The sequence below is a fragment of the Cannabis sativa genome, chromosome 8, assembly GCF_029168945.1.
Source record: "Cannabis sativa cultivar Pink pepper isolate KNU-18-1 chromosome 8, ASM2916894v1, whole genome shotgun sequence".
Taxonomy (NCBI): Eukaryota; Viridiplantae; Streptophyta; class Magnoliopsida; order Rosales; family Cannabaceae; genus Cannabis; species Cannabis sativa.
Genome location: NC_083608.1, coordinates 43944231 through 43971403, shown reverse-complemented (window position 1 = coordinate 43971403; position 27173 = coordinate 43944231). Strand labels below are relative to the sequence as shown.

The 27173-nt window shown below is 30.8% G+C and overlaps 1 protein-coding gene across 4 annotated transcripts; it reads left to right on the top strand.

The window, feature by feature from the left end:
* The first annotated feature begins 1647 nt into the window (after positions 1 to 1647).
* LOC115699082 (DUF724 domain-containing protein 3) lies at positions 1648 to 8787 on the top strand. Of its 4 annotated transcripts, none has more exons than XM_061102012.1 (10): positions 1648 to 2051; positions 2261 to 2823; positions 3313 to 3717; positions 4066 to 4458; positions 4648 to 4756; positions 4871 to 6171; positions 6604 to 6700; positions 6776 to 6862; positions 7599 to 7778; positions 7893 to 8787. In XM_061102012.1, exons 2-10 carry the CDS (start codon positions 2353 to 2355, stop codon positions 8600 to 8602), a joined length of 3753 nt encoding a protein of 1250 aa, XP_060957995.1. In that variant the 5' UTR covers positions 1648 to 2051; positions 2261 to 2352; the 3' UTR covers positions 8603 to 8787. The 4 variants fall into 4 exon arrangements, with proteins under 4 accessions (XP_060957995.1, XP_030482161.2, XP_030482163.2 ...); XM_030626303.2 differs by lacking the exon at positions 1648 to 2051 and adding an exon at positions 3030 to 3078 and having other exon boundaries at positions 2750 to 2823; positions 3336 to 3717; XM_030626301.2 differs by lacking the exon at positions 1648 to 2051 and having other exon boundaries at positions 2260 to 2823.
* The last annotated feature ends 18386 nt before the right edge of the window (positions 8788 to 27173 follow it).

Sequence of the window (27173 nt, the reverse complement as noted above, 5' to 3'; positions counted from 1 at the left end):
AACCACAACCCCAACCAAATCTGTTGAAATACATCAAATTTACTAAAAATTTCAAAATAATCCCCTCATTCACAGATTCAAACCCACAACAATTTCAAACCTAAAAACTACAAAATCAAGAATGCAAAACAATAACCAATAAAAAAGAATCAAATCAGATGAATGGATCAAAAAAAAAAAAACTAACCTTTGGAATCATGTTTATATTTGGGACAATTGCAGATCCCCATGGGTCTTAACGACAGCGGATCAGTTAGAGGAGGAGGCTGGGGTTTCAGGAGGCGGTCAACGGTGCAACGGTGGGTCTCGACGGGGCGGAGGGTGGATCAGTTAGAGAGATGCAGGTGCAACGGTGACTGGTGTTCAGCGAGGGTGGGTCTCGACGGGGCGGAGGAGGGTAGGCTATCGGGTCGGGTGTCAACGTGGTGGAGGTCTGGCCGTGGGGTCGTGGTGGTGCTCCGGTGGCTGGTTGGGGTTGGGTTGAAGAAAAAGAAAACGAAGAAGACGAAGAAGAAAAGAAAGAAAAAGAAAAAGAAAAAAAGAATTTTTTTTAAAATTATTTATTTTTATTTTTATTTTTTAAAATTAAAATAATAATACCTACTAATAATATTTCGACACGTGGCATTTGAATTGGGTTTAACAGATATGTTAACTTGGAGACCAACGAACAAATAAAAGTGTGACCTTAAGGACTATTGCCACTATTTTTGAAGCTTGGGGACTAATCAGCATCAACGTGAACTTTTTGAGGACTTTTGCCGCAAATTTCCCTTTTAACAAAATAATAAGATAACCTAACATAGGACTAAATTTTTATAAATATAAAGGTTTTTGATTTTTTTTTTTTTAAAGCCTTATATTCTAGATCAAATTGTTTCAAAAGTTAAAAATATATATATAAAACAAACCACATATCTTGGAATTCATTCAATAAGAACGGTTTTCATCCCAAACTCAGTACCCTTTTCCTTCTCTTCTTCAGTCAATTAAGTGAAGCAAACCAAACCAAAGAACACATCTTTTTAAGAAGTTTCAGTGAACACGATTTATACCCTGCTGAAATTCATACAATGTGATATAACAAGTGACCTTTCACTTTATAGGCTCAAAGTATTTGATCCTCACTTCTTCAACCCTATGAAAGTATGATTTTGGTGAGGAAAAAAAAGCTATTGAGAATGTAAAGAATCAAAAGTAAAAAAAAAAAAACCAATTTTTCATATTTTGTATGGAAAATTTTGTTGAATCAAATATTTTTCTGTACAATTTTTTTTTTTTTCTAAGATTAACTTCCAAATATAGACTTACTTTTTGTTATCTTGGATGAAAAAGATAATCAACCTCAGCATGATCTATTATTATAAGAAATTTACAGCTGCTGGCCCTGCATCAGAGAAAAATATTAGTTGGTTTAAATCAGTTTTCTGCTGACTTAAAGATTGAAATTGCAAGCCCAAAATTAAAAATTGATTAGATGGCTCCAAAGAACTATATATGGGTGTTCTGTTCAAATTAACAAAAATCTCCATTGCCACAGTCTATTCAGAACAATTTCCATTCATAGTTGAATAATACACTGATTAGTAAAATCACTTGAAAATTACAAATAGGATAGAGCTTTCTAGGTGTATAGCAGGTACCTGAATATATATATATATATATGTATCACTTAGTTCAGAGGATTGACCATCTTTGTCTTCCTTTCTTCAACTTAAGCTGAAGAGTGAAGATATAGCTTCATCATCATCATCATCATCTCTAAGGGACAGGTCACCAATATTTACACTGATTTTAAACCATTAGATCAATCAAGATCTGATGGCTTACATTGATTGATTGGTTTTTATATGAATTTATACAAATCGGTATCTCTCTGAAGAATTTTTTTAGTTTTCAAAATTTCAGTAGGTGTAAATAAATGCACCTTCCTCGATCGAGGCTCCAACTCAAACCCCAGATTTGGCTCAGTTTGATTGAATTCTCACTTTCTCTCTCTTCAAGGCCTGCATCGGTTCCCATCACATGAGAGAAAATATAAATTATACAAGGTAATAATCATATGTTAACAGATTCATTGTTAGATTTAAGCATAAAATCTAATTACTGAGCATGAAAATGGATGTGTGGGTTGTCTTTTTTTGGTAGAGGGACCACCACCACATAATAGGGCTGTAAAAAGATTGTATTTTTATTGTATATTTATATATATTTATACGTGTATATATATAACATATAATATATATAAATATGTGTGTAGTATGAATAGTCTGACTTGTTGAGCCGGTAAAAGGTGGGTAGATACAAGAGTGAATTAGGGTTTTGTTGGTAAGAGCGAGCCAAGAGGAAAATATGTTGAGCTTGAGCTCCTTCGACAGTAACGACCCTAGACAACTTTTCTCTGAGGGAACCGAGGTTGAAGTTAGTAGTGACGAAGAAGGGTTTAGGGGGGCTTGGTTCAAAGCCTTTGTGGTGGAGAACTTGGGTTCCTCTGCTGCCCCGAAGAAGAGGAGAAAAGTTTTGGTTGAGTACTGGAGTCTTGTAACCGAAGATGGATTCCAGCCATTGAGGGAGCATGTTGATTTGTATCACTTGAGGCCTTTGCCACCTGATGCTGGTTCTCAAGATTTTGAGGTTGGGGACGTGGTTGATGCCGATTACAGAGATGGATGGTGGACTGGGGTTGTCAAGAAAGTCTTGGGGTTCGATAGGTATAGAGTCTTTTTTGAAAATCCGCCAGATTTGATTGAATTTGAGAGGAAACACATGCGGTTTCATCAAGATTGGGTTAACGGAAAATGGGTTCGCCCTAAGAAAGAGCAGGTATCATCATTAACTGGTGTTTTTTCCTCTTTCAAGCATATATGTTGCTTTCCTTTGAATTCTGAAATTGTTGCTTTGATTTGGATTGTGTTGGTTGTCATAACATCATCTTGTTTTTCTTTTCTCTTTTTCTAATCCATGATTTATGGTTTTGTTGCAGTTTTTGATTGATGTTTTAGATTGTGATTTGTACTTGTTTTATGCAGATGTAAGAGAACAGTTATAGAGGGACATGAAAATTAGAAAGAAAAGAAGGTCTTATTGAAGTTGCCATGCCTAGTCTGAGAGATTTTTAGTTGCATGAATAGGCCTTTGTTGTGTTCTGATATTTTTTAAGCTTTGCAAGTTTTAAATTATCATTTTGAACATCAAAAATGGTATCCTCCACTTCAACTTAGGTGGTGCTATTGATGTATAATATTTTCCTAACCCCAAAATTAACTTGTTTTTTGTTTGTTTTTAATCTTTTTTCCTTTCAAATTTCTAAAGAAAATGACAGGGTCTACTTTCAGCTCAGGAACTGATGTAGAGGTGCATTTTGACAATGAGGATTTAAGTGATGCTTGGATTCCTGCAATTGTGATTAAGGAAAATGATGATAATACCTTTTTGGTGAAGTATCACAACTCTAAGGCTAAGAATTGGAAAGATACTGTAGATTTCACTCATATCCGTCCTGCAGTTCCTCGCCATGTGGATAGAGCTTATAACCTTTATGAGAAAGTAGATGCATTTTTCGATTATTCTTGGCGGGTAGGTGAAATCACCAAAATTCTACCTGGGAAGAGGTACACTGTCTCTTTCAAGCATGGGATGAAATCCAAGGAGTTTAGTCAAACAGAATTAAGGCCTTTTGTGGAATGGAAAGATGGAAAATGGCATGTGTGGACAAAGGTATGGGATTTTCCTTTCAATTACTATATAATGCATACTTAGCTATTTAGTTTTGAGAATGCAACAAATGATACTATATAAGTTGCTGAGTGATGTAATTCTGACTGGGTGTGGCCCAGGGGTCACGTTGTTAAGTTTCCTTGTCACCTTGGTTTGTGTTCAGTTGCATCATCATCTTGGTGTATTTGAAACAGACAGTTTGGTACCATCAGTTTTCTAAAATTTTTATGTTTAATATTATGTGGGGAATCGGTAGCTTAATAATTCTGTTACAGGAAGCGTTTCGTAAAGGTTTTATGGTTAATATTATGCAGTATCGGTAGCTTAATAAAGTGAATTCTGTTACAGGAAGGATTGGTTGATCTGAATTTAGATTTCCAAGAAAATTTGGAGCACGGTGCCCATCGTGTAAGCAATGCTGATGTTGTCTCTCAACTGGGAAGTTTGGGCTTACTTGACTGTACCGATGAAGAATACTCACCTCAGCCTACAAATTCAGGCAAGAATCTGAGAAAACGGTCTACTGATTACAGTGAGGAATCAGTTTCTACTACTTCTGTGTCATCCCCTAACAATGGTGGATCTATGCATCAAGAAAAAGGATCTCCGTCATATGATAAATCATATAAAGCACGGAAATATAAATTGGCCACAACACCTGCATCAGCAAGAGAACAAGTAGTGGCGAATACACGTTTAAGAAAACCTGTTGTTCCTTTTATAGTTGAATCTAATGCAAAGGTAAGGGGGACACGTATTTTTTAAACAAAATGGAAAAAATCTAGAGGCGAACTTAGTGATATGAAAGCTGGTGCAACTAATGTTTACTTTCACATTTCGTCTCCTATGAAAGATTGATCAATTTTCCGTTTCTTCTATTTTTGCTGTCCATTATAATTTATACCTGATATATTTTACACCAATTTGTAGAGGAGTAAGCAGCATAAAGGTGGTGGATGTGAAATTAAAATTTCCGATAATGTGCAGCGTAGAGGAAGAACTAAGAAGAGTGTCAAAAGAACAACAATACCAGTAGTAGGTATGTATGTCTGAGGAGAACGAAAAGAAAAAATTACGAGGCATGCATCAGACAGCTTCATTTCAATTCAATTTCGTTTCATTTCTGAGAAATTTGATGCTTAAAGTTTTGCAGGTAAGACTAGAAATGTTAGTAGTGGTGCCCCTGAAAAAGTTGTTGAAAAGGAAGGCATGAAAGGAGAAACTGAAGCTGACATAGCATTAAGCAAGACCAAGAATACAAGTACTGGTGCTGTTGAAATTGTTGTTAAAAAGGAAGGGATAAAAGTAGAATCTGAACTCCCTTCAGCATCAGGTAAGGCCAAAAAAATTGAAGGTCCCAGTACTGCTGAGAAAGCTATTGAAAAAGAAGGTACTTCTGTGAAAGTTGTCGGAAAAGAAGGTACTTCTGTGAAAGCTGTTGGAAAAGAAGGCACTTCTGTGAAAGTTGAAGTTGTTGGAAAAGAAGGTACTGCTGAGAAAGCTGTTGAGAAACAAGTTACTGCTGAGAAAGCTGTTGAGAAACAAGGTGCTGCTAAGAAAGAAGTTGCTGCTGAGAAACAAGGTGCTGCTAAGAAAGAAGTTGCTGTTGAGAAAGCTGTTGAGAAACAAGTTGCTGCTAAGAAAGAAGTTGCTGCTGAGAAGGCTGTTGAGAAACAAGTTGCTGCTGAGAAAGCTGTTGAGAAAGAAGTCGCTGGTGTGAAAGCTGTTGTGAAAGAAGTTGTCGCCGCGAAAGCTGTTGTCAAAGAAGTTGCTGCTGTGAAAGCTGTTGAGAAGGAAGTTGCAGTTGGGAAACCTGCTGAGAAAGATGTTGCAGCTGGGAAAGCTTTCGAGAAAGTAGTTGCTATTGGGAAAGCTGTTGTGAAAGAAATTACTGCTGGGAAAGCTGTTGAGAAAGAAGTTGCTGCTGAGAAAGCTGTTGAGAAAGAAGTTGCAGCTGGGAAAGCTGTTGAAAAAGAAGTTGCAGCTGGGAAAGCTGTTGAGAAAGAAGTCGCTGTAGGGAAAGCCGTTGAGAAAGAAGTTGCTACTGGGAAAGCTGTTGAGGAAGCGGTTGCTGCTGGGAAAGCTGTTGAGAAAGCAGTTACTGCTGGGAAAGCTGTTGAGAAAGCAGTTGCTGCTGAGAAAGAAGTTACTGCTGTGAAAGCTGTTGAGAAAGAAGTTACTACTGAGAAAGCTGTTGAGAAAGAAGTTGCTGCTGAGAAAGCTGTTGAGCAACAAGTTGCTGCTGAGAAAGCTGTTGAGAAACAAGTTGCTGCTGAGAAAGCTGTTGAAGAAGGCATAAGAAAAGAAGCTGAAGGCCCCATAGCATCATCATCTGCTGAGGGAGCGCAAGGTTCAGTGGCCAAAGGTCCTGTTCAGTTTCTTGATCAAGAGCTGGTAAATCCACCAAGTGATTCGAAGAATAATTCAGATAATCTTTCAGATGACAATAGCGCAGTAAGCAATTTACTTCTAAATAATGTTTTTTTTTTTCCAAAGCAAAAGAAGTATTTTATTCAATGGCACAAACTTTGCTTGTTAGAAATTAGACATAAGTTTGATTTGTTACAAAATATAATGAAAGCTTTTCTTTTGTGCTGATTGAACAGCTTGAGAGAAATTAGCATATACGCCTTTTCTCTTGCACCACGTTACTCATAAAAGGATTGAAGTCATGTTATATTAAGTTTTTTACAATAACAATGCAGTAAATTTTATATAAAATAAGCTATTAGCACTCAGGTTGTGTCAAGCTCAATTTGCCAGTGATCCAATTTTGTCTGACTTGCTTCATAGCCTTGTTGTTTTCCGAAACATAGTATAGATTGGCTTGAAATAACCATTGTATTCAGATTTCCTCTTTATGGATGTCTGCCCATTGTTGTGCAGGAGTTTAAGCAGAATGCATCTGAAGGGTGCAATAATAAAAGAAAGAGAGGTAGACCTCGAAAGGTAGCAAGTCTCGGGCAAGAAACTTCAGCTGAAGGTACATATTTATAACTGTTGTTAGTTTTTAGATATGTTTGTAATTTTGAGGCCAATAATTGTTATTATAATGAAGATGGACATGATGAGGAATACACTGTAAAAGCTTGTAAAACAAATGGAGGAGTTTTTCTGCCTACTCAAGGAGGGAAGGAAACCACAGGTATGGCAATTTGCAGCCTTGATCTCAATTTCAATCCATTGGTAAGGTATCTATTTAAAATTCAAAAGTAGCTGAAGCTGCTGTTCAATCTTATAAGTTATAATGATAAGCTACACTGTTAGGCTATGTTTGGTAAGAAGGATAGAGAGTAGGGTGGAAAGAAAAGATAGGAAGGATGGAGAGGGAAGTAGCTTTCCCTTATGTTATTTGGTAAAAGAACTGGACTTGAAAGGATGGAGTGTAAATTAGTTACTAAAATTACAATGCTACCCTTCCTAATATAATTATTTATTATTTTTTAAGGATAAATATGATGTTGTATATATTTTTTGTTTTTTTTCCTTAAATTCCTCAATTTTAGGAGCGATTGAAAATTTTGAGTTTGGAGGCCTTTCCCTTCTAATTTCTCTTTTGTCAAACAAAAGATTTCATCTATCCCTCTCTCTCTTTCCTCCACCCCTCTCCTTCCACTCTTCTTTCCTCCTTACCAGACAAAGTGTTAGGCTTTTCCTCACAAAAACAAACTAAGAAATTTAAATGTACAAGAGTACAAACCATGAATATTTGTCTTATCGGGCGCTACTCGTTCTCACATTCTCTGTTCGGTGTTTGATGGCATTGAGAAACGGTTGTAGACAATGAATTTGAGAACAATTTGAACTCAAATGTTTTTTCTTTTCTCGTATTATTCCCAATTATGTTGTCTATAATTGAAGCTATAATTGGCATTTTGTAGATCTACAAGATACCTCTACAGGAAAAAATGTTCATGTTTCTGGGATGAACTGCTCCACAAATGAAGCTGAATCTGAATCAATATACGGTAGAGTATCAAGCGGCACAGATGATGATGATAATCAGCCTCTGTCAAAGTGGTTTGGGGGAATACAGAGTCAACCAGGTGTCCAAGAAACAAGTAAGTCACTATTTTATGCTATGTAATCCTTTATTCAGGAACCCTTTGTCCTCCTTATTTCACCTAACAACATTTTCAAGTACGGTTGGACTGACTGCTTCTGTGCCTTTCAAGGATCACTTGGTAGGGCCGTTTTTGACCCACGAACCAGGGATAGAGAACGAGCAACTATTGGTAAGAAGGCTATTGTTGTTCATGCCTTCAGCGGGAGTGAGCCTGAGGATAATCTAAGGTTGCCGTTTGTAAAGAGCTCTCCAGTCTGGAAAGCAATTGATGACATGGATATATTTGGAAAGATGAAACAAGTACCACATTTTCGTCCACTTTACAAATGTAAAGAAGAACATAGAGAAGGAATGGCTATTGGCCATATGGTGACCTTTGCTGGTTTGGTTGACAGAATATCTAGGATGCAAGTCGATGATCGTGTCACCTCCTTTCACAGTACTTTGGAGACACTACAAGAGTTAGAAAAGCATGGCTTTGATATTTCAGTTCTAAGAAATCGTGCAAGTACACTGTTGTCAATTAAAGATAGACAAGCACGAGCTCGACACGACTCAAAAGAAGCTGAAAGGAAGATCAACGAGCAATCCGGTGAGAAAGTTAAACTTGTGGAAGAGATTGACGATGTTACTAGGAAGATAAATGAACTACAGGCGAAGCTTGCCATACTCAATTCACAGAAGGAGAATAAAGAGCAAGATATTAGAAAATTGCAGCAGTTCATGGATGATAAAAATCAAAATGTTCTCCTTGAAAGGCAAGAGTTTGAAAAACTAGCGGCTACCCCAATTTGTCCTGAGCTAGCTGAACTGAACTGAGCTGAGATTCTCTTTCCCCATTTGTCTTTTCCTTGTTTTGTAGTAGTTGCAGATAATGATTGTTTGTATTGTACTTTTGAAAACATCCTCAAATAGATGTAGTTAGTAGTGTATTCCATTTCTTACCAAATTTACTGTTAACTTTGTACTTAAATGAGTATGCCTTTAATCTTTTGTAAAGCAAATATCGAGTTTGGTTGTTGAATCAGGGATGGGAAAACACAATTAGAACTATAGTGGAAGTTACTTTGGTGTTTAACTGACATGTTCCGTGATCCCATGTATTTATTCATTCCCTTCATGTCTGGGGTCAACATGAAAAGACATATATTTGGTGTGATGATGATACATACATACATACTCTACAATAGCAACAAATGAATTCTCTTCCTCAGTTGATTAATAATAAGAGAACAGTGAACAACCTATTATGTTTTGATTACTGAAAAGAAAAATGCTTATGACTTAGCCAAACAACAATGGAAAGGACAGAGTTGGAAGAAAAACATTAATTTAGTGTTGTGTACTTAGAATGAAAAAGTTTTCATTGCAGCATGAAGTGTACTTTTAAGTAAAACATAGGTCATAGCTATGTAACAAAGGTGTCTTTAGCAAAGATTGTTAACTTCGAAAGAACATCCTCCTTAGATTCCCACACTAAAAGTAGTAATGAGTTCAGTAGACTAACTAGTACTAGTATTATTATGTCATTTTTATTATTCCAACACAGATCCATAATGTTAGATTAGAGCAGTTATGTATCCTAAAGGTGTTATGTTAACACATGAATGAAACCATTGTATTTTCCTGTCTTCTGTTAAAGAGTGATTGACCTCTTTTTGGAAACATATTATATCATTTATACCTTTTGCCATGGGGGTATATATGATATTCAGTGAAGCTTGTTAAGTTTGCCACGTTCTGTTTTATAACCCATATCTAATTTCACATGTGCTCACTATGTTCATGTTAATTCTCTTATTTGAAGGATCATAATGCATTGGGTGAAGACTTAATGAAAACTAAAGCCAACAAATTCTATTCTTACACTGTGCTTCGTAAAGAGGGAGAGATAGGGGGATGGAAAGAGGTGGGGGGAGAGTAATAGGAGAGATTTAGTTCATGTTTGAAATTATAACTAAAAAAATATTTTTTGTTTTTAAAAATAGAAAATTATTTTTTGAAAACAATTAGGCATGTTTGGTCTTATTTTTTAAAAACAATTTCAAAAAATAAATTTACAAAAAATAAAAATTTTGAGAATAACAAAATGTTATTTTTTGTTTTAAAAAATTTTTTTTTTTTTGACTAACTGGAAAATTTCATTAATCAAAGACCAAAACAAGCTACAACAAGGCCACACCCAACCGGCCCCAGCAACCACCAGCTTCCACAAGCAGCCACTACAACATTAGGCGTAAAAACATACATTTTTCAGCTTGAATAATCTTCCTATTCTTTAAGCTATACAACCTGTATTTAACTATTTCTTTAATCTCATTTACAATTTTCAATATAGTTAAACAACTACTATTATGCACACAAAAATTCCTATTTTTCCAAAGCAAGTAAACAGTAGCAGCAAAGAGCAAAATGATCACACCAGAATTCTGGTTAGAAAACCAGCAGTGCCACCTGTTGTAGTCCAAAGGCCAAGCTGCAACACCACACCAGTCTAGAGACACAGCAGTTGAGGAAAAGATGATGGTGGCTCTCCTCTTCAATGCCACAAACTGGGCAGAAACTAGAGTCTAAAATAATGTGAAATTTATGGAAGTTATCTCTAGTGAGCAAGTGTCCATTAACCACCTGCCATAAGATGAATCTATGCATGGGCAGAGAAAGATTACACCAAACAGATTTGTAATAGCTATCTATGTTCAGCTTTAAAGTTCCCATATACAATCTGGCAGCAATAAACTTACCCTTCCTTACAGATGCTGTCACCATAGGCTTGCTGAAATGGCTTCTCAAATGACAGATCTTCCTCCAATACCAACTTACATCCCCTTTCAGCTCGTAATCCCAAAACTCAGCACCTTTCATATAGATGTTGTTGACCCATTTGACCCATAGAATGTCATGCTTGTCCATGATAACCCAAACAAACTTCCCTAGAATAGAACGATTCCAAGATGCACAATTCTTGAACCCGAGACCACCAAACGGTTTGGGAAGACAAACCTTATCCAAACGTGACTTATGTTTTAAAAACTTCAAAAGTAATTTTTTGTTCGGCAAAAGATACTTTAAGTCTCTTGTTTGGCAAAAGGGAGTGAAAGAGAGAGAAGAGATCAACCCTCCAAACTTTGAAAATTCAATTCTTCAAACATTCAGAGAATTGTAAAAAATGAATAAAAGAAAAAAAAAATCAATACAATAATTATCTTTCTAAAAAGTGACTGATATTTATATTCACAAAGATAATTTTATAATTTTACTAATATTTTTTTCTCCATTCTTCCAATTTCACACCCAATACCAAATGATATAAAGTAGAGTAACTACCATCTTCATCCTTCCTACTTCCCATCCTCTCTAATCTCTCCATTCCTTCTATTCTTCTTTTTTCCTACCAAACATAGCGCCATCAGTTGCAACAGCTTTAGAGTCCAACCATTATGCTAATCAAGGGATTATCTATAATTTACATCAATATTTACCCAAATATCCAAAAGAAGGTGTTCTGATACATTTTGTAACCAAAAATTAAGTCAATCAAAATATCGAGATATATATATCATATCAAAATTGAGAAATATTAAAAATGCAATCGATGAAATGTTGAGTTAATGTCTTTGAAGTAAAATAAAAAATAGGGAAGAAATAAATCATTCTGTTTTTTAAATATGAAATGTTCATAAAATTAAAGGCTGTATCTCAGTCCTCCATCCAAATTGAAAGAAAAATAAAAAAAAATATCATAAAAAGAAGATGCAAAAGAAGAATGAAAATTCTACAATACATCTTTCTAAAAGAAGTGTACCGATGAATCCTTATTTAATTTGACATTCGGGAAAAATGTGTAGCTTAATTTTTTTAAAAACATAATTTAACACGCCGAAAACAAGATTCAAACAGTCTCTTGCATACGTGACTCTTTTATTTTATAAGCGTGTGAAATAAACTGTTTAAATACTGTTTTTTATATTGTAAATTATTTTGAATTTCTTAAAATTTTGTAAGATGTCTTAAATAACTATAACACACGATTATAATATTAAACTAAAAATTTTCCATAATGCCGAAACAAATTTTAGAAGCACAGTTAGATATAAGCCAATTGTCAAAGTTAACTTTGGTTAGAAGCCAATTAAGAGAAAGTTCTTTTATTTTTGCTGGAATTTTGAGACTTAGCCCAAAATTCTCACCTCAATTCATAATGCCAAACATATCACTAAGATTTATAAGTCAGCAGGCAGTTGAGGTCTCAACTTTCAGCTCACGTACTATTAAATAGGATGTTTTATACTTTAGCACACTTGTGTAAATTGAAATGAGAATGTCACTGTATAGCGACCACGTTCATTTTAAGATAATTATGTATTATGTAACTCTATAAATTTAGTTAAAATTTTAGAATCTTAGAGGTTGTTTGGTTGTGTTTCAAATTTCATAATTGTGTTTTCAAAAGTGAGAATAGAAAACAATTTCTTATCATTTAAAAATTTAATGGTGTTTGACACAAGTTTTTTAAAACTATTTTTTTATTTTTTCTTACTAAAAACGAATTCAACATTTTAACACCATACTATGACATAAACCCATCCTACTCGGGACTCGACGTGAACTTGAACCCCAGCTTGAACCCGAACCCAGACTTGGACGGGCCCGAACACCGTGCCCCGAACCCCAAACCCAAACTTAGACTCAGGCTCGAGCCTAGACACCGGACCTCGGACCCCAAACCCCGAACCCAGACCCCTACCCTGGACTCGGACCCGAACCCCAAACCCAGACCCGGCCTCGGACCCCGACCTGGACTCGGACCCTAACCCCAAACCCTAACCACGAACCTGGACCCAAACTCGAACTCAAATCCAAAAGTCGAGGCTAGGTCCGACGTCCGAGTCCGGGTTTGGTGTTCGGGTCCGGATCGGGGTTTGGGGTCCAAGGACCAAGTCTGGGTATGGGTCCGAGTCAAGCTTAGAGTTGGGGTTGGGGTCGAGGGTCTGGGGTTTGGGTCCTTATCCGCGTTCGAGTCTAGTGTGTGGGGTCGGGTCTGGGTCTGAGTCCGAGGTCCGGGTTCGGATCTAGTTCCGAGTCTAGGGTCTGAATATGTGAGCAAAAATGTAATATATAATATTTTAGAAAAAATGTTTTTAAAAATTGAAAACAATTTTTTAATATTTTCTGTTTTCTAGTTTTTTAAATTTTAGTATTTAAAAATTTTGGCCAAACAACTCTTATTAGTTTTTAAAATTTATTTTCTATTTTTTAAAACTGAAAATAATTTTTAAATTATGAAGTGAAACAATTCTTTAAATTTTAAAAGAATCTCCTCATTAATTAATGTATCTAAACTCGTTTCATAGATGGAAGCAACTTCATTATGTATCAATGATAATAATATAACATACCATATTAACAAAACTAATTCTAATATGTTATTTGATGATGACAATCTAGTATTTTGGGTCAAGCTAATTATAGTATTAGTAATTAAAAAAAAAAAGAATAATATTATGTGCACACAAATTGTAAATATTTATGTAACATCGAATTTTTAAATAATGAGATACATTTTCAATAAAGCTGATTGATTGTGTATATGGCTAGCATTACTTTTAACATAAAAGTTTATCTAAGCTTCAAAAATGTTTTAGCAAAATAATTAACTAGATTTTTTAGGATATTGTAGTTGGTTGTAAATCAACTTTGAGTAGTATAAATAGGGAGCTTGGCCTCTCAAGGTGTATCAGTATGTCCCAAAGAAAGAGTCCAGTGTAAACAGAGTGTTTCAAAGAAGTGGAAGTGTTGTGTAAAAGTTAATATTGGTAAAATATAAAAGTGAGTGAGTGAGTGGGAGTAAAAAGTGTTCTGGATGTTATTCTTGCAATAATAAAACAATTATGTTTCTCATGTGTGGTGGTATTAACAGATGAATCATCAAGAAACTCAATTAATATATATATGTATAGTATATATAGATTGATTGCCCTTCTCTTGTAGCTCGAGCATTGTTATTGGGCACTGTAGTGGCTAGTACTTTCTAGACGTGTTGTCTTGCGATTAGCTAGCGATGTTTCTTAAAAATTTACATTAAATTATATGAGATCCGACAATTAAACCAATAGTGATATTGACATGTAGGAGAGTGTTAAACAACACTTCTACCTTTTAGCTCTTAAGGAAAACAAACGAAATAATTACATATCAATGAAATCAATAAGAAAGTGGTACCTGTTAGCTATAGAATCATTAGATTGAAAACCTTAGTTTGGTGTTTGATAAACCAGTTATTATAAGCTGTTATTACTTTCAGTTGCTTGTTTGGCTCTATATTTTGTTACTACACAATTCCAGATTCAATATAAATTAAGCTCATTCTTTCTCTCTTCTCTCTTTCACTTTCCTCTATTATGTATTCTCACTCTTAAGATATGTCTTCACAATATTATTATGGAAATTAAACCAAAGAGTTATATAAAATAATATAATTCTTTTTAACTATATATGCCATATAATTTATAAAAATATTTTTGCACTTTTCATTTCATCTGCTTTGCTAAATTAAGTTCAATAAATTGGTGATAAGTTTTATTTTGAAGCAAATGGAGAGAAGCATCACACTCCACAAAGTTATTATTTCTTAATAATTAATTATTACGCATGCCACTAAATTTCTGAAAAATAAATTATTAATAATAATATTTACATCACATTTGTACAGAAAACCAAATTAATGTTGATGCACACATATGTAAGTATGAAGCCTACTTAATTATCTTTTGATATATAAAATTTAAAAACATTGAAGTATTGACATTGAAACAGTGTTGAAGATTAATTGCATTGTGACAAACAAGGGTCCCTCAACTTTCTCTTAATTGATTATATGCCCCTTCAATTCAAGAAGTGACAGCTAATACGTTAGAAATCAATTGAAATTTAAAATTTACACATTAATATATATTTTTTTATTTTTAAAAAAATATTATTTAATAATTTAATGTTTATTTAACTTATATTTGTGTATGTTGAAGTTTTTAAGGTTAATTTAAACTAAAATCATTTTAATCTTTAAATTGTATATTACGCATTATTTTTTTCAAATCAATTATTTGAACACCAAACTAATAATCGTAGAAAAATGTGCAATAGATTCTTTGGACCTTATTTTCGACGTGATAAATATTGCCAGATTTCTTAAATAACTACAACTTATACAACCATAAAAAATTTTTGACTAAATATTTTTTAAGATATCGAAACAGATAAGAAAATTTTCCAATATTATTTAATGACGTAACTCAAGGTTTATTGTAACACACTTTTTGCTTTTAACAAAGTGTTAAGTTTGACTAAAATAACACACAATAGCAACATATTAGCCGAAATTTTAATTCAATAATTACTATAAAAGTTAATTTAAAGTATTTTATAATATTAAATAATTAACTATTAACTTATAATATTTTATCAAAAATCTAAAAATTAAGTTGTTGTTTGATAATACTTTTGTTTTTAAATTTTTTAATCACAAAAATATAAGTAAAATTTTTATTTCTGAAAAACAAAAATGTGTTCTACAATCACTTTTATTTTTCAATTTTAAAAACAAAAAACAAAAGTGTATTCTGTATATTTTATTTTCATTTGTTGATTTTATTTAAATCGAGTCTGGGGCCGGGGTCTGTGGTCGAGATTGAGACCGGGTTCGGGACCTGCACTGGGGTCTAGGTTCAGCATTGGGGTTGGGGTCTGGGCATGGGGTCTGATTCCGACATCTGAGTCCTGCATCCGAGCCTGGATCCGAGGTCCGGGTCTGGGTCCGGTCCAGCGTCGGAGCCAGGGTCCGGGGACGGGTCAGGGTCTGGGTTCGGGTTCGGGGCTGGGGTCTAGGTTCGAGATCCGAGTCTAGGGTCTGAGTCCGGAGTCTGGGTCCGGGTCGGGATCTGGGTCTGAGGTCTGGGTTCGGGTCCAGATATGGGTCCGAGGTTTGGGTGCGGGTCGGGGTTTGGGTTACAGTTTCAGGGTCCGGGTTTGGGTCACGATGTTGGGATCCGAGTTCGGGTTCGGGTCCAAGTTCAAGTTCGAGGTTCGGGTTTGTGTCACGGTGTCGGGGTCTGGATTTGGATCCGAGTTCCAAGGTCTAGGTTGGGGTCGGAGTCCAAAATATTAATTAAGAAAAAAAAACTGTAAAAAAATTTTGACAGTTACTTTGTTTTGTTTCTAAAATTTTGATTCTCAATTTAAAAATTAAAAAGTGGAAAACATTTTTATAGAACGTGATTTTAAAAAATATTTTTACTTTTCTAATTTATAAAACAAATAATATATTAAAAAAGTATTACCAAACGCACCTTAAGAAAAATAAAAATCAAGTTTTTAATCTTAAAATCTAGAAACTACATATTTTTAATCAAATTTTACAAAAGTTCTTGATTAGAAACTATATATTTTTTTCTTTACTTTTTAAATTTAAAATGAATTTTATATATTTATTTTATTACTATATTCATCATTGAATTAAAATTAGTTTTTGGTTAGTTTGATGCTATTATGTGTCAATTTTAGTTAAACTTAATAGACTTAACAATAATAAATGAAATAATAAATGAATTGTAACAAATCAGTAATGATATGTAATTTTTTGCTAAATATTTTACATAAAAAGTCAAGTGTTACAAAATAAATTATTTAAGAAAATTCCGATATTATTATTATTATTATTTTTTGAAAGAATATTATTATTATTTTTTAAAAAGTGGGAAAGTGATATAATTTCTTTTTTTATATGTCATATAGTTTATATGATTGAATGTTTGAAATTTTAATTTGTATTATATAATATTTAAATAAACAATTCAGCTTAGAATAAAACATGAGATACATTAACAAAGATAGAGTATAAAAATACCACTCTACATGTGTTCACAATTTAACGAGTAGAGTTAATTTATTAAGTAATTTAGTGGTGTTTAATCCTACTATAACGTGCCGCTTCTCAAAATATTAAATTGTTAATACTTTAAGTAGTATTTGACAGTTATGGTGTATCCTCACCCTCAAAACAAGTTGTTACAGTAGTAACAATGTTTAAAAAACACAAATCAAAACTAAAACCAATCACAAAATCAAAACTTGAACTTAATTGAAATAAGACAAAAAAAACTTAACTCAATAATGGATAGAAATAGTCAGTAGTACACAATAGATTGAGCCCAAGATTACAACTCAACACAGTAAGTAAATTACAAAGAAACGCCTCACATTGAGGGAAATCACTTCAAGAGTAATACTCCCTTTTTACATCCCTCCACACACAATCACTATGATCTTGGACTCTCTCTCTCTCTCTCTAAACTGAATCTAAAGTATGAGAATTGGAGATTAGAGATCAGAACTCTCAACTCAGACCTCTCTTTTTAGAATAGAGGAACCCCTATATATAGTTGCTGGTAGGTCCCCTTTAAGTTAGTATTATAGCCAACTGTTATAAATTGCAACAGTTTTCTTTAGATTCATTTGATAGGCAAATAGATGGACATACTGACTTGAGAGGTTAAGTGAATTTAATCCCAACAACAGTACTAATACCTCTTAACAATTTTCCAATCTTATCTTAAAGCCCATTTTTGCAAGAGATAGACAGTTAGCCTCTAACCAAATGATAAATACAAACTCCAAGAATGAAGAAAATAACATCTGAAATTACATCACTAAGAGGAGATTAATCCTTATTATGATGATCATTAATTAGACAAGCAACAACTTTATAATTTATTTCAATGATAAAAACATTAAAAATAGGTTATAAAAAATGCACCACACCAAATGAAGAGCCAATAACAAAGCTCTAGCCACTAAAACTATCCCTTTTATATATTTATATAATTAAAGACCAATTTAAGTCATCTTCTTGAACTCCCCACTAAAATTTACCCATCTTTACAAAATTATAAGATTAAATAATTGGATATTTTTTATTTGAATAAGCAAGGGAGAAAAACATGGTCACACACCACAAATTATTTTCCCTCTTATACTAAGTGAACACCACACAAAATTTCTGAAAAATAAATAAATAATAGAGAATATTTACACCACACAATCACACTACCTAAAAACCTAATTTATGTTCATGGAGACACATGTTAAGTCTGAAATAACTCAATTATGTTTTGATATCCCAAAAACAATGAAGTATATACTGTCATTGGAATAGTGTTGAAAGTACCATTTATAATTGCATTTGTTATGAGTTGTGACAAACAAGGGTCCCTAAACTTTCTCTTAATTAATTGTATGCCCCCTCCAATTCTAGAAGTGACAGCTAAGTTAGATACTAAAATGAACTCATGGCTGAGTATCCTCATCAAATTCACCCTTTCACTCTTCTTCAAGAAACCCCAAAATGTAAAAAAATAAAACAATAAAAAATTGTAAATATACCCATGTGGAGAAAGTTAAGAAGCTCTGCAAAAAATTAATCTTTCATTAACTTCTATCACCAGATCCAATGCCTCTGACCCTAGCTATCTATACTATCTAACCAATGTTTCACACTTTGTATATAACAGTACCACTTTGACACATGTAATGTATAATCTATAATGTATGATATGAAAAAGATGCCTATTTCATATTCCTCAATAAATAAATTATTAGGGCTTCAATAGCTATTGACCTTTGTAGGACTAATTTTTTTTTCTTTTTTCTTTTTCTATAATTACCCTTTGAAAAGTTACCTAATTGGGCAAATAGGTCTGCCCCAATGACTGCTTGGAGTTGATAAAAGTAGCTTTGTGTAATCATTTTGATTTGAGAAAAAAAAAAAAAAGAGTTGAGAATTAATCTCTTGCCATTTCATTGTATGTTTAAAACTCTAGGAGTAAATGGTGGCTAATAAATTTCAAAATGTTGTACTTATATGTCTAATTATTATTTTCTTTAATTTTTTTGGAGCTAAAATATTGTATTTTTATAACCAATTTCTTTTTATTTGTTAGTAAATATACTTAATTTTTTAGCTGTATAATCTTTTAATATAAATATCGTTTCAAATTTAAATATTAATAAAGACACTATTTATAATCAAAAAACAATTAAAAAAAGAATAATTACATAAGACACTATTTTTTTATAAAAGAAATTATATTTTTACGTTTAAATATTTTTTTTATATATATTTTTACTGTTTTCTATAAAAACAATACGAAAACAACAAAAAAATTACATAAAATTAACAGGAAAATAACATCAAAAAAAAAAAATAACATACAGATAACAAAAAATCAACAATAAATTAACAAGAGTATAACATAAAAAGACTGTATTTTTTGTAAATAAAATCATAAAAATCATAAAAAAAAAAATATTTAAAATTAATCCATACAACCGTATTTTTATATTTTTTTGTTGTTTTTATGTATTTGTGAAATAATCCCTAGAAAAAACGGGATATAAACATACAATATTTCAAAAATATCAAGTATATATTTTAGCAACTAAAAAGTATAAAAATATAATATCATGAATATATAAGATAGAAAAAATCTACAATACATCCCTTGAAAATGGGTGTATTGATGCACCCTTATCTATTTTGGTATTTAAAAAACTACTTAATCCAATTTTTTTTATGGTTGTATACATGATAGTTATTTAAGACATCTGACAAAATTTTAAAAAATTTGAAAATATTTAACACGTCAAAAAAGTGTTCAAAGAGTTTGTTGCACGCGTAGCTTTTTTATTTTATACGCGTGTGAAATAGAATGTTTAAATATTGATTTCGATATTGTAAATTATTCCAAATTTCTCAAAATTTTGCAGAATGTCTTAAATAACTATAATGTACATGACTAAAATGACAAGAGGTAAATATATATATACCGTTATTTTTTTGTTGTTTTCATATGCTTAATCTGTAAGAATAAAATATCCATAAAAATGTAGAAAAAAAAAATTAGGTTATTTGTATAAAACTCCCAAAAAATAAAGTATAAAGTATAAAGTAAAACATTTTTCAAAATATTTTAAGTGATATTTAGTTTTAAATAAATAAATATATAAATAATTAAGGGTTGTGATATAGATGCCAAAGAAGTAGAGACAGAAAATGAGCTTTTATCTGTATGAGCCAAATAAGTCATGTGAAAAAAAGTCCCTTTATCTTGTTCGTACCTTCTTTCATAAATTTATTGCTTGCCCAGGACTCCAATGAAGCCCACCGCTCAACCTTTTATTGCTTAAAAAAGATAATAAAGAAACCATTCAATAATTAATTAGAATCAAAAGTAAGTAGGGGTGTATTTAGAAGTAACTGTGTAATTACTAGGTAGGTAATTACTAGGGTGGTTTAGTAATTACATTATATTTTAAAATGTAAGGTATGTTTGAATATGAGGTGGTAATTACATATGAATTTCTAATATCTTATTTGGCAAAATAGTAAGTAATTACATAGAAAAATAATATTTTTTAATAGCTAATGTTTAATATGACAAGTTTTTAATAATTACACAGTGTAATTACATTCAATTCTCATGGGATGCCAAATTCTATAATTACTTCCAATTACACATAAATTCAATTATATTGTGACTTTCCAAACGCACCCTATACTTCTTCTTCTTCTTTTTTAGTTTTAAGAAAATGAACAAAATAGTAACAAGAATTTACCTTTTCTTCCTCAAAAAAAAAAAAAATACCTTCTCATTTAAAGAGTTAATGAAGAGAAAGAGAGAGAGCTATTACAATTTAGATGTAGCTATTGTAGGGAGACAAAAAGTGTGAAGATGTATTATATTATTGTATAATATAGTTAATGCAGAAGGAAGGGTATTAATTAAAGTTTAGGGTATTAAATAATTTGGTAACTAATAAATAATAATAATAATAATAAAGTAGAGGGAATAAATATATATTACCCTATATATATATATATACATAATAATTAAGTAAGAGACTGTTGTCTGATGATGCAATCACGGGCAATTGTCATGTTGCTAAATTCCAAAACCCCTTTTTTGTTTTTTGAGAGAATTCCAAAACCCTATTTCTCACTTTATTTAACACCAAAGATTTCATGTGTGTCCATATGTGTATACATATATACACAATATATATACACTTACGAATGATATATCTGTGTATATATATATTTCTGAATTTATTATAAAGACGAGGGGGTGTGTCTAAGTCTAGGGCTACAATCATTGCCAAGTCAAATAGATATTACATTTCATTTTTATTGTTTTAAAAAAAAATCTTTTTTTTTTATAAGTAAAAAAAATATATCTTATTTGATGTTATATTATTAGTGATTAGTTTATGTGTGTATATATATATAGATGTAATTTGTTATTAGAATCATTATTATGAGATGATATATATATATATATATAATTAACATCACTTACATGCATGAATGAATGATAATTAATTAGTTACGAACAATTTATAAGAACGTATTTTGAAGTTAGTGTGTAATTAATAAGTCATGTACGTAAGGTAGTAATTACGAGATTAGTAATTATATTGTATTTTAAAATAAAATGTATTTTTTTTTTAATATAAAGTGATAATTATATATAGATTTCTAATGTCTAAAACAGTTATAAAATAATATTTTTTCATGGTTAATATTTAAAATTAAAAGTTTTTAGCTAATTGAAATTTCTCAATTATATTAAAATTCTAATTACATAATTACAATACTGTAATTATATGATCTGATAAACATGTCAAATTATTTAATTACCTCTAATTACACCAAAATCAAATTTCTCCATATCCAAATACACCTTAATTATTTTTATTTTTATATATTTTTATTATGATTTAGTGTATTATTATTTATAAATAAAAATAAATCACACAATGATTCATCTAATCTATTTTTTTTTACTCTTCAAATATCAAATCGTCTGCTAGGGTTTCTCTTATTAAATCCTTAGCCGCCTGAGGTTGTTTTTTTCTTCGACTAGGCCCATCGGCCCTTTTTTGGCTTAGGCGTTGCTTGGTCAAGGTCTATGGTTCTGCTATTGTGATTAGTTTTGTCTGTGTGACATGGTTTTGAGTGTCTTTTGTTAATTAACATACTGCGATTAGTCTTGTCTCTGTGGCATGATTTTATTTTATTTTGTTGTTGGTTCGTCTTCTTTTTATTCTTCGATGCCTCGCCATCAAATTGCTACTAGTGGTTGGGAATAACAAGTTCTCTGTGGCTAAAAGAGTTGTTAGTGGTGCAATGTTACATACACAATAGTTGAGTGCTCAAACTAAAGGGTTGAATGAACCTACTGTTACAGATATACTGTCGTGTACTTGTGAACGGTGGAAGAAACTAAATATAATTAGTGTTCTTAAAGTTAACTGTGATGCTATAATCTTTTTTTATCTGACTTTATTTTAATTTTTTTGTCAAACGATTTAGAAACTAGGTGGCCAATTAGTTAATTCGTTTTTTCTAATTTTAATCCTGATTGTATTTCCAACGAAGGAGATGTCCCTATTAGATTACAGAATATTATTTCAGCTGATTGCTATTAATAAAATTACATGATTTCTTAAAAAAAAAAAAAATACATGTATTTGTTCTTTTTTTCAATATATTATTGTTGGATTTAGACATTAATTTAAATAGGTTTTACAATTAGTTGGGACGATTTGCCATTAGAGCTATAGTACGTATACTGTTTTAATTAATAGTAATAATAATAAAGGTAAGTAAAATATATAATAGTTAGGTGTGTAAGTGTTACATTATTTTTTGAAATCACTTTCTATGTATCACCATCTAACTCCACCATTGGCCGCCCTAATTAAAAGGATTAGGAAGCTATAGCTTTCTTTTTTAGCACTAATTAATTATAAAGTCTAATACCTATCATCATATTTTATTATTGCCTTTTTTCTATTTCTGATAACTTAATTGCAATTATGTATACTATTCTTAATTTGCCATCAATTAATTGATAAGCTCAATTTTTCAAAAAAAAAATAAAACAAAATTGATAAGCTCAAATTTAATTACAATATTGCAATTTTGACGTTTGTTTGTAACCCTAAGTACTCTCTATGCCTCTATATCTATATCTTTCTCCCTTTTAAATGTTGTTATCACTCTTTCTATTTCTAAAATATTTGTCTATTAGATAGGGGGCAAGTTGTCCTCCTTTTTTTTTTTTTTTTTTTTTTTGCATTATTTAAGGAAATTTATAAATTTATGTACTTTAAAAAAAAAATCATAAGATCTATTAATTAATAAATTCGTTCAAAACAATATAACGCACTTCAGAGGAACAGTCCTCCAACTGAAGTAGGGGTGAGCAACGGTCGGTTTGGTCGGTTTTTTACACAAAAAAAATTCAAAATTCGGTTTTCGATTTTTATGGTTTTAATCCGAAAACCGACCGACTATTATAAAAATATATATAAAAAAAAACCGACTGTTTTAATCCACTGTTTGGTCGGTTTAAACCGACCAAACCGACAAAACCGAACTTCATTTTTTTAAAAAAAAAATAATAAATAAATTTTTTATAATTATTTGAAAACTAAAAAATTAAAGTATTGTATCAAATATCATATAATTTAAAAATAAAACTTTTTTAGTTAAATAAATAATGTAAAATAAAATTTTTTAAATTTGTTCAAATTATTTGTGCTACTAATATGGTAATGAGTTATATTAAAAACTAGTATTATTTTATGAATGTGTATACATAATACGTAAATGCATCAAATTATAATAAAATAAAATAATGAATAATTGAGACTTTAAATAAAAAAGATATGAGTAAAATTAGTTTAATAAAATTGTATATTAAATATGTACAAAAATAATATATATTATATAATATATATATGTTCAGTCGCTTCTCGGTTTAATCGGTTGGTTTGTCATTGACACTAAAACCGACCATGTTAAGGCGGTTTTAACCGAAGGCGGTTTTTTCAGTTTTCGGTTTTTTCAGTGTCAGTTTTTTCGGTGTTCGGACGGTCGGTTTACTTGGTTTGGTCGGTTTCTTGGATTTTTCGCTCACCCCTAAACTGAAGTACACGACCTGTAGAGAAACAAGAGTCTCTTGCCAAGCAATGAGCCAACTTATTTGCAGATCGTTTTACAAAACACAAATTGTGAAGGCATAAAATACCGCTCTGAATCGCTTGGACACACACCAAGCTATCTGTTTCCAACATGACTCTTTCCCACGAATGAGTTGCAATCCAACTAAATGCTTCTTTAATGCCTATTATCTCAGCAATTTCGGGTTGAACACATTCCCCTTCTTGAATGCTTCTACCATAGCACCATGATGATTCTGAGCTACACAACTCATGCCAAAAGACAAGACTCGAACCAGAAAAAACTAAAAGGAAAAGACTAAAAAACCATGTCAAAAGACAAGACTAAAGAACCATGTCAAAAGACAAGACTAATGGAAAAACTCAATTAATTTCAACACATAAACACGATCACAGCATGTACTTAATATTAATTAATTACATTAAAAACTTATTATATATTTTATTAATTATGAAATTTTTTAATTTTATATACGAATTATATATAGTAAAAATAAATAATAAATACATATACATCAAACATATATAAATAAATAATGAACATACATATTTTATTTATAAAATTATATATTAAATTTTAAAAAATACATTAGATCAACAATTATCACAAATATTTTCATAATACATATATTAGATTAAAAATTAATAAGCATTATCAATAATAAAAATAGTGTTTATACATAATGTAACATTTAATTACAGTTTCATTTATTTTCTTAAATACATTTTTTAATAACTAATAAACATAAGTGTTTGTTTAAAAAAAAATATATGTGTTTTATTTTTATAATTTCTATGAACTTTTAATAGGAAAATTATATTGATTCTATTGAAATACTATCATAATAAATATACTAGATTAATAATTGCATTATAAACATTAATAATACTGATCAAATATTTAATAAGCATATATATATATACTAGAATAAAATTTAGTATACGTGTCTCGCACGTAATTTTTTTCTAATATATATATACATAAATGAGAAGTATAAGATGGTGACGTGGCGCTCTAAAATGGCTTAAAACCTATTTATCTATTTTCTCATTTTTTCTAATTAATTAAAATCTATTTATCTATTTTCTAATTAATTTCTAATTATTTAAAACCTATTTATTTATTTTTTTAATTATCTTAAATGGCTTAAAACCTATTTGTCTATTTTCTCATTTTTTCTAATGAATTGAAATCTATTTATCAATTTTCTAATTAATTTCTAATTATTTAAAACCTATTTATTTATTTTTTAATTTTTTTTTTTATTTTTCTACTTTTTTATATAAAAAACACTCAACATAATCTTATCTAATTTTCTCAATTAAATTTAATAAAAAAAATATTTAAGGTACCAAATATTTTGTTAGTTGATTAATTAATTAGTTAATATTTATTAATTTAATAAAAAATTGAAAAATAAGATAATTAAGAGGGGCTTTTATTGGACCACATTCAATGATTTTAAGTCTATCTAGATCCGATCAAATTATATATTGTATGTTAGATTTTACTATTCGATCTAATTAATTTTAGTCATCCAATCAATCCAATATCTAATGTTGGATTGGATTGGTTCTATCCATTGGATATATTTCATATATATTTATTAGTTTAATTTGGGTTTACCTAATATTTTAGACCTAGTATTTAGGTCTGGTATGTATTAGATTGAACTGAATCCATACAATCCAAGAAAAATAGTAAAATTTTAATATTAGTTTTTATATATACATATAGATTTTACGTATAATTAGTTTGATTAGATGTTGGATGAATTGAATTTTTGGACACCCTATTCACCATTCGATTCGATCCGATCCAATTGGATATTTAAAAATAACATCTAATCGAATCTGATCAAAATTGAATATTTAATGTTTGGCGGTCAATTGTAATTAAATCGGTCGATTCTTATTAAATTAGATCGATTTATGCATACTCCTAAAATGAAAAGATAGAAGTGATTAGAGAAATTTTAAAGTATGTCACCGCCTATTTTTTTATATAGATATATATCTAGATATATAGATTGTATTATACATAATATGTAAATTATATACTTATTAACTATTAGATTTATATATTAATTATTAATTAAATGTCCATTACAAGAAATTCATTAGTTCAAAAATCAAAGTATAAGGTGAAAATGGACAAGACTTTGCTTAAGTCTGTTTAAAAAATTCATGAGGCCAATACAAACAGATATTGGGGATGTAATTACAAGAAATTTTATTGTTTTGGCGTTGGAATCTCTTTTCTTCGTTATTCTTGGACTAATGACAGTTAGGAATTCTATCATCTTGAGGACTAATTGTGCTAAGTAATTGATGGTCTGTTACTTTAATTCTGTTCATTGGTGTTGTTCGGATTCCGAGTTTGAGAATACAGCATTGAATCAAAGGCTGGATTTTATTGTTGATAGTGTAAAAAATAGTGTAGAGTTTTTTTTGTAATTTCTATGCTTTGTATTTTATAAGTACACATTGATAGTGTGAAAAATATAAGTATTAGAATTTTCTTTGTAATAAAATGGATGATTTTTATGCTTTTTATTTAAAAAAAAAATTAAATGCCCATCACGCCTGACCGATGTGGTTGTAAATTGTATCCTTAATCTTCCTCACTATTCAATTAAAACGTAGAAAAAAGAACTCGAGAGGCAGCCATTTTATACCAGACTTTCAATCTCAACCCTCAAAATTCAACTTGCTAAAACTGGATTCGAAGTAATCTCAACCGTTGGATCGCACCCACAATTAAATCAAACTAAATGCAAGATAGCGACTTATTATTATCTACTAGTATATTGTTACGTGCGATGCACGTATGCTGTGTTTTATATTAAGTATTATATTATGAGTTCGGAAGGAAATAAATGAATAAAAAATAAATAATATTTAATTTAGAGAAATTTGAATAATAAATTTAAATTAAACTTTTATGTCCAATAAAAACATATTGGAAACAATAATAATAAGGTTATAATATATGTTGCATTTGTTCCAGTTCTTAAAATAATAGCAGCAACAACATATTTGACCTGGAAAAATAAATATTACAAAATTAAGAATAAGCAAAGCGTGTGTAAATTAGACAAAGAAGGAACCCTCAATTCTCAAAGTCTCAATTATAAAGTAACAAAGAAGTATTAAAATTTCATCTGCTCATTATAAAGCCACCTTCACTCAAAATAGCACAACAAAAGTAACAAAGAAGTATTAAAGGTGTAAATTTTACCAAAAGCAATGAGAATTAACAACTGATGATTGCATTATGTTTCAGTAGGTGAAATTGAGAGAGAGAGGC

What these genes read in the sequence shown, in the direction of transcription:
- LOC115699082 (XM_061102012.1), top strand. Translation starts at nt 2,353, where the DNA reads ATGTTGAGCTTGAGCTCCTTCGACAGTAACGACCCTAGACAACTTTTC. An exon ending in AACAACAATACCAGTAGTAG is followed by an intron (nt 4,757 to 4,870) that starts GTATGTATGTCT and finishes AAAGTTTTGCAG; the next exon opens with GTAAGACTAGAAATGTTAGT. An exon ending in AGGAGGGAAGGAAACCACAG is followed by an intron (nt 6,863 to 7,598) that starts GTATGGCAATTT and finishes GGCATTTTGTAG; the next exon opens with ATCTACAAGATACCTCTACA.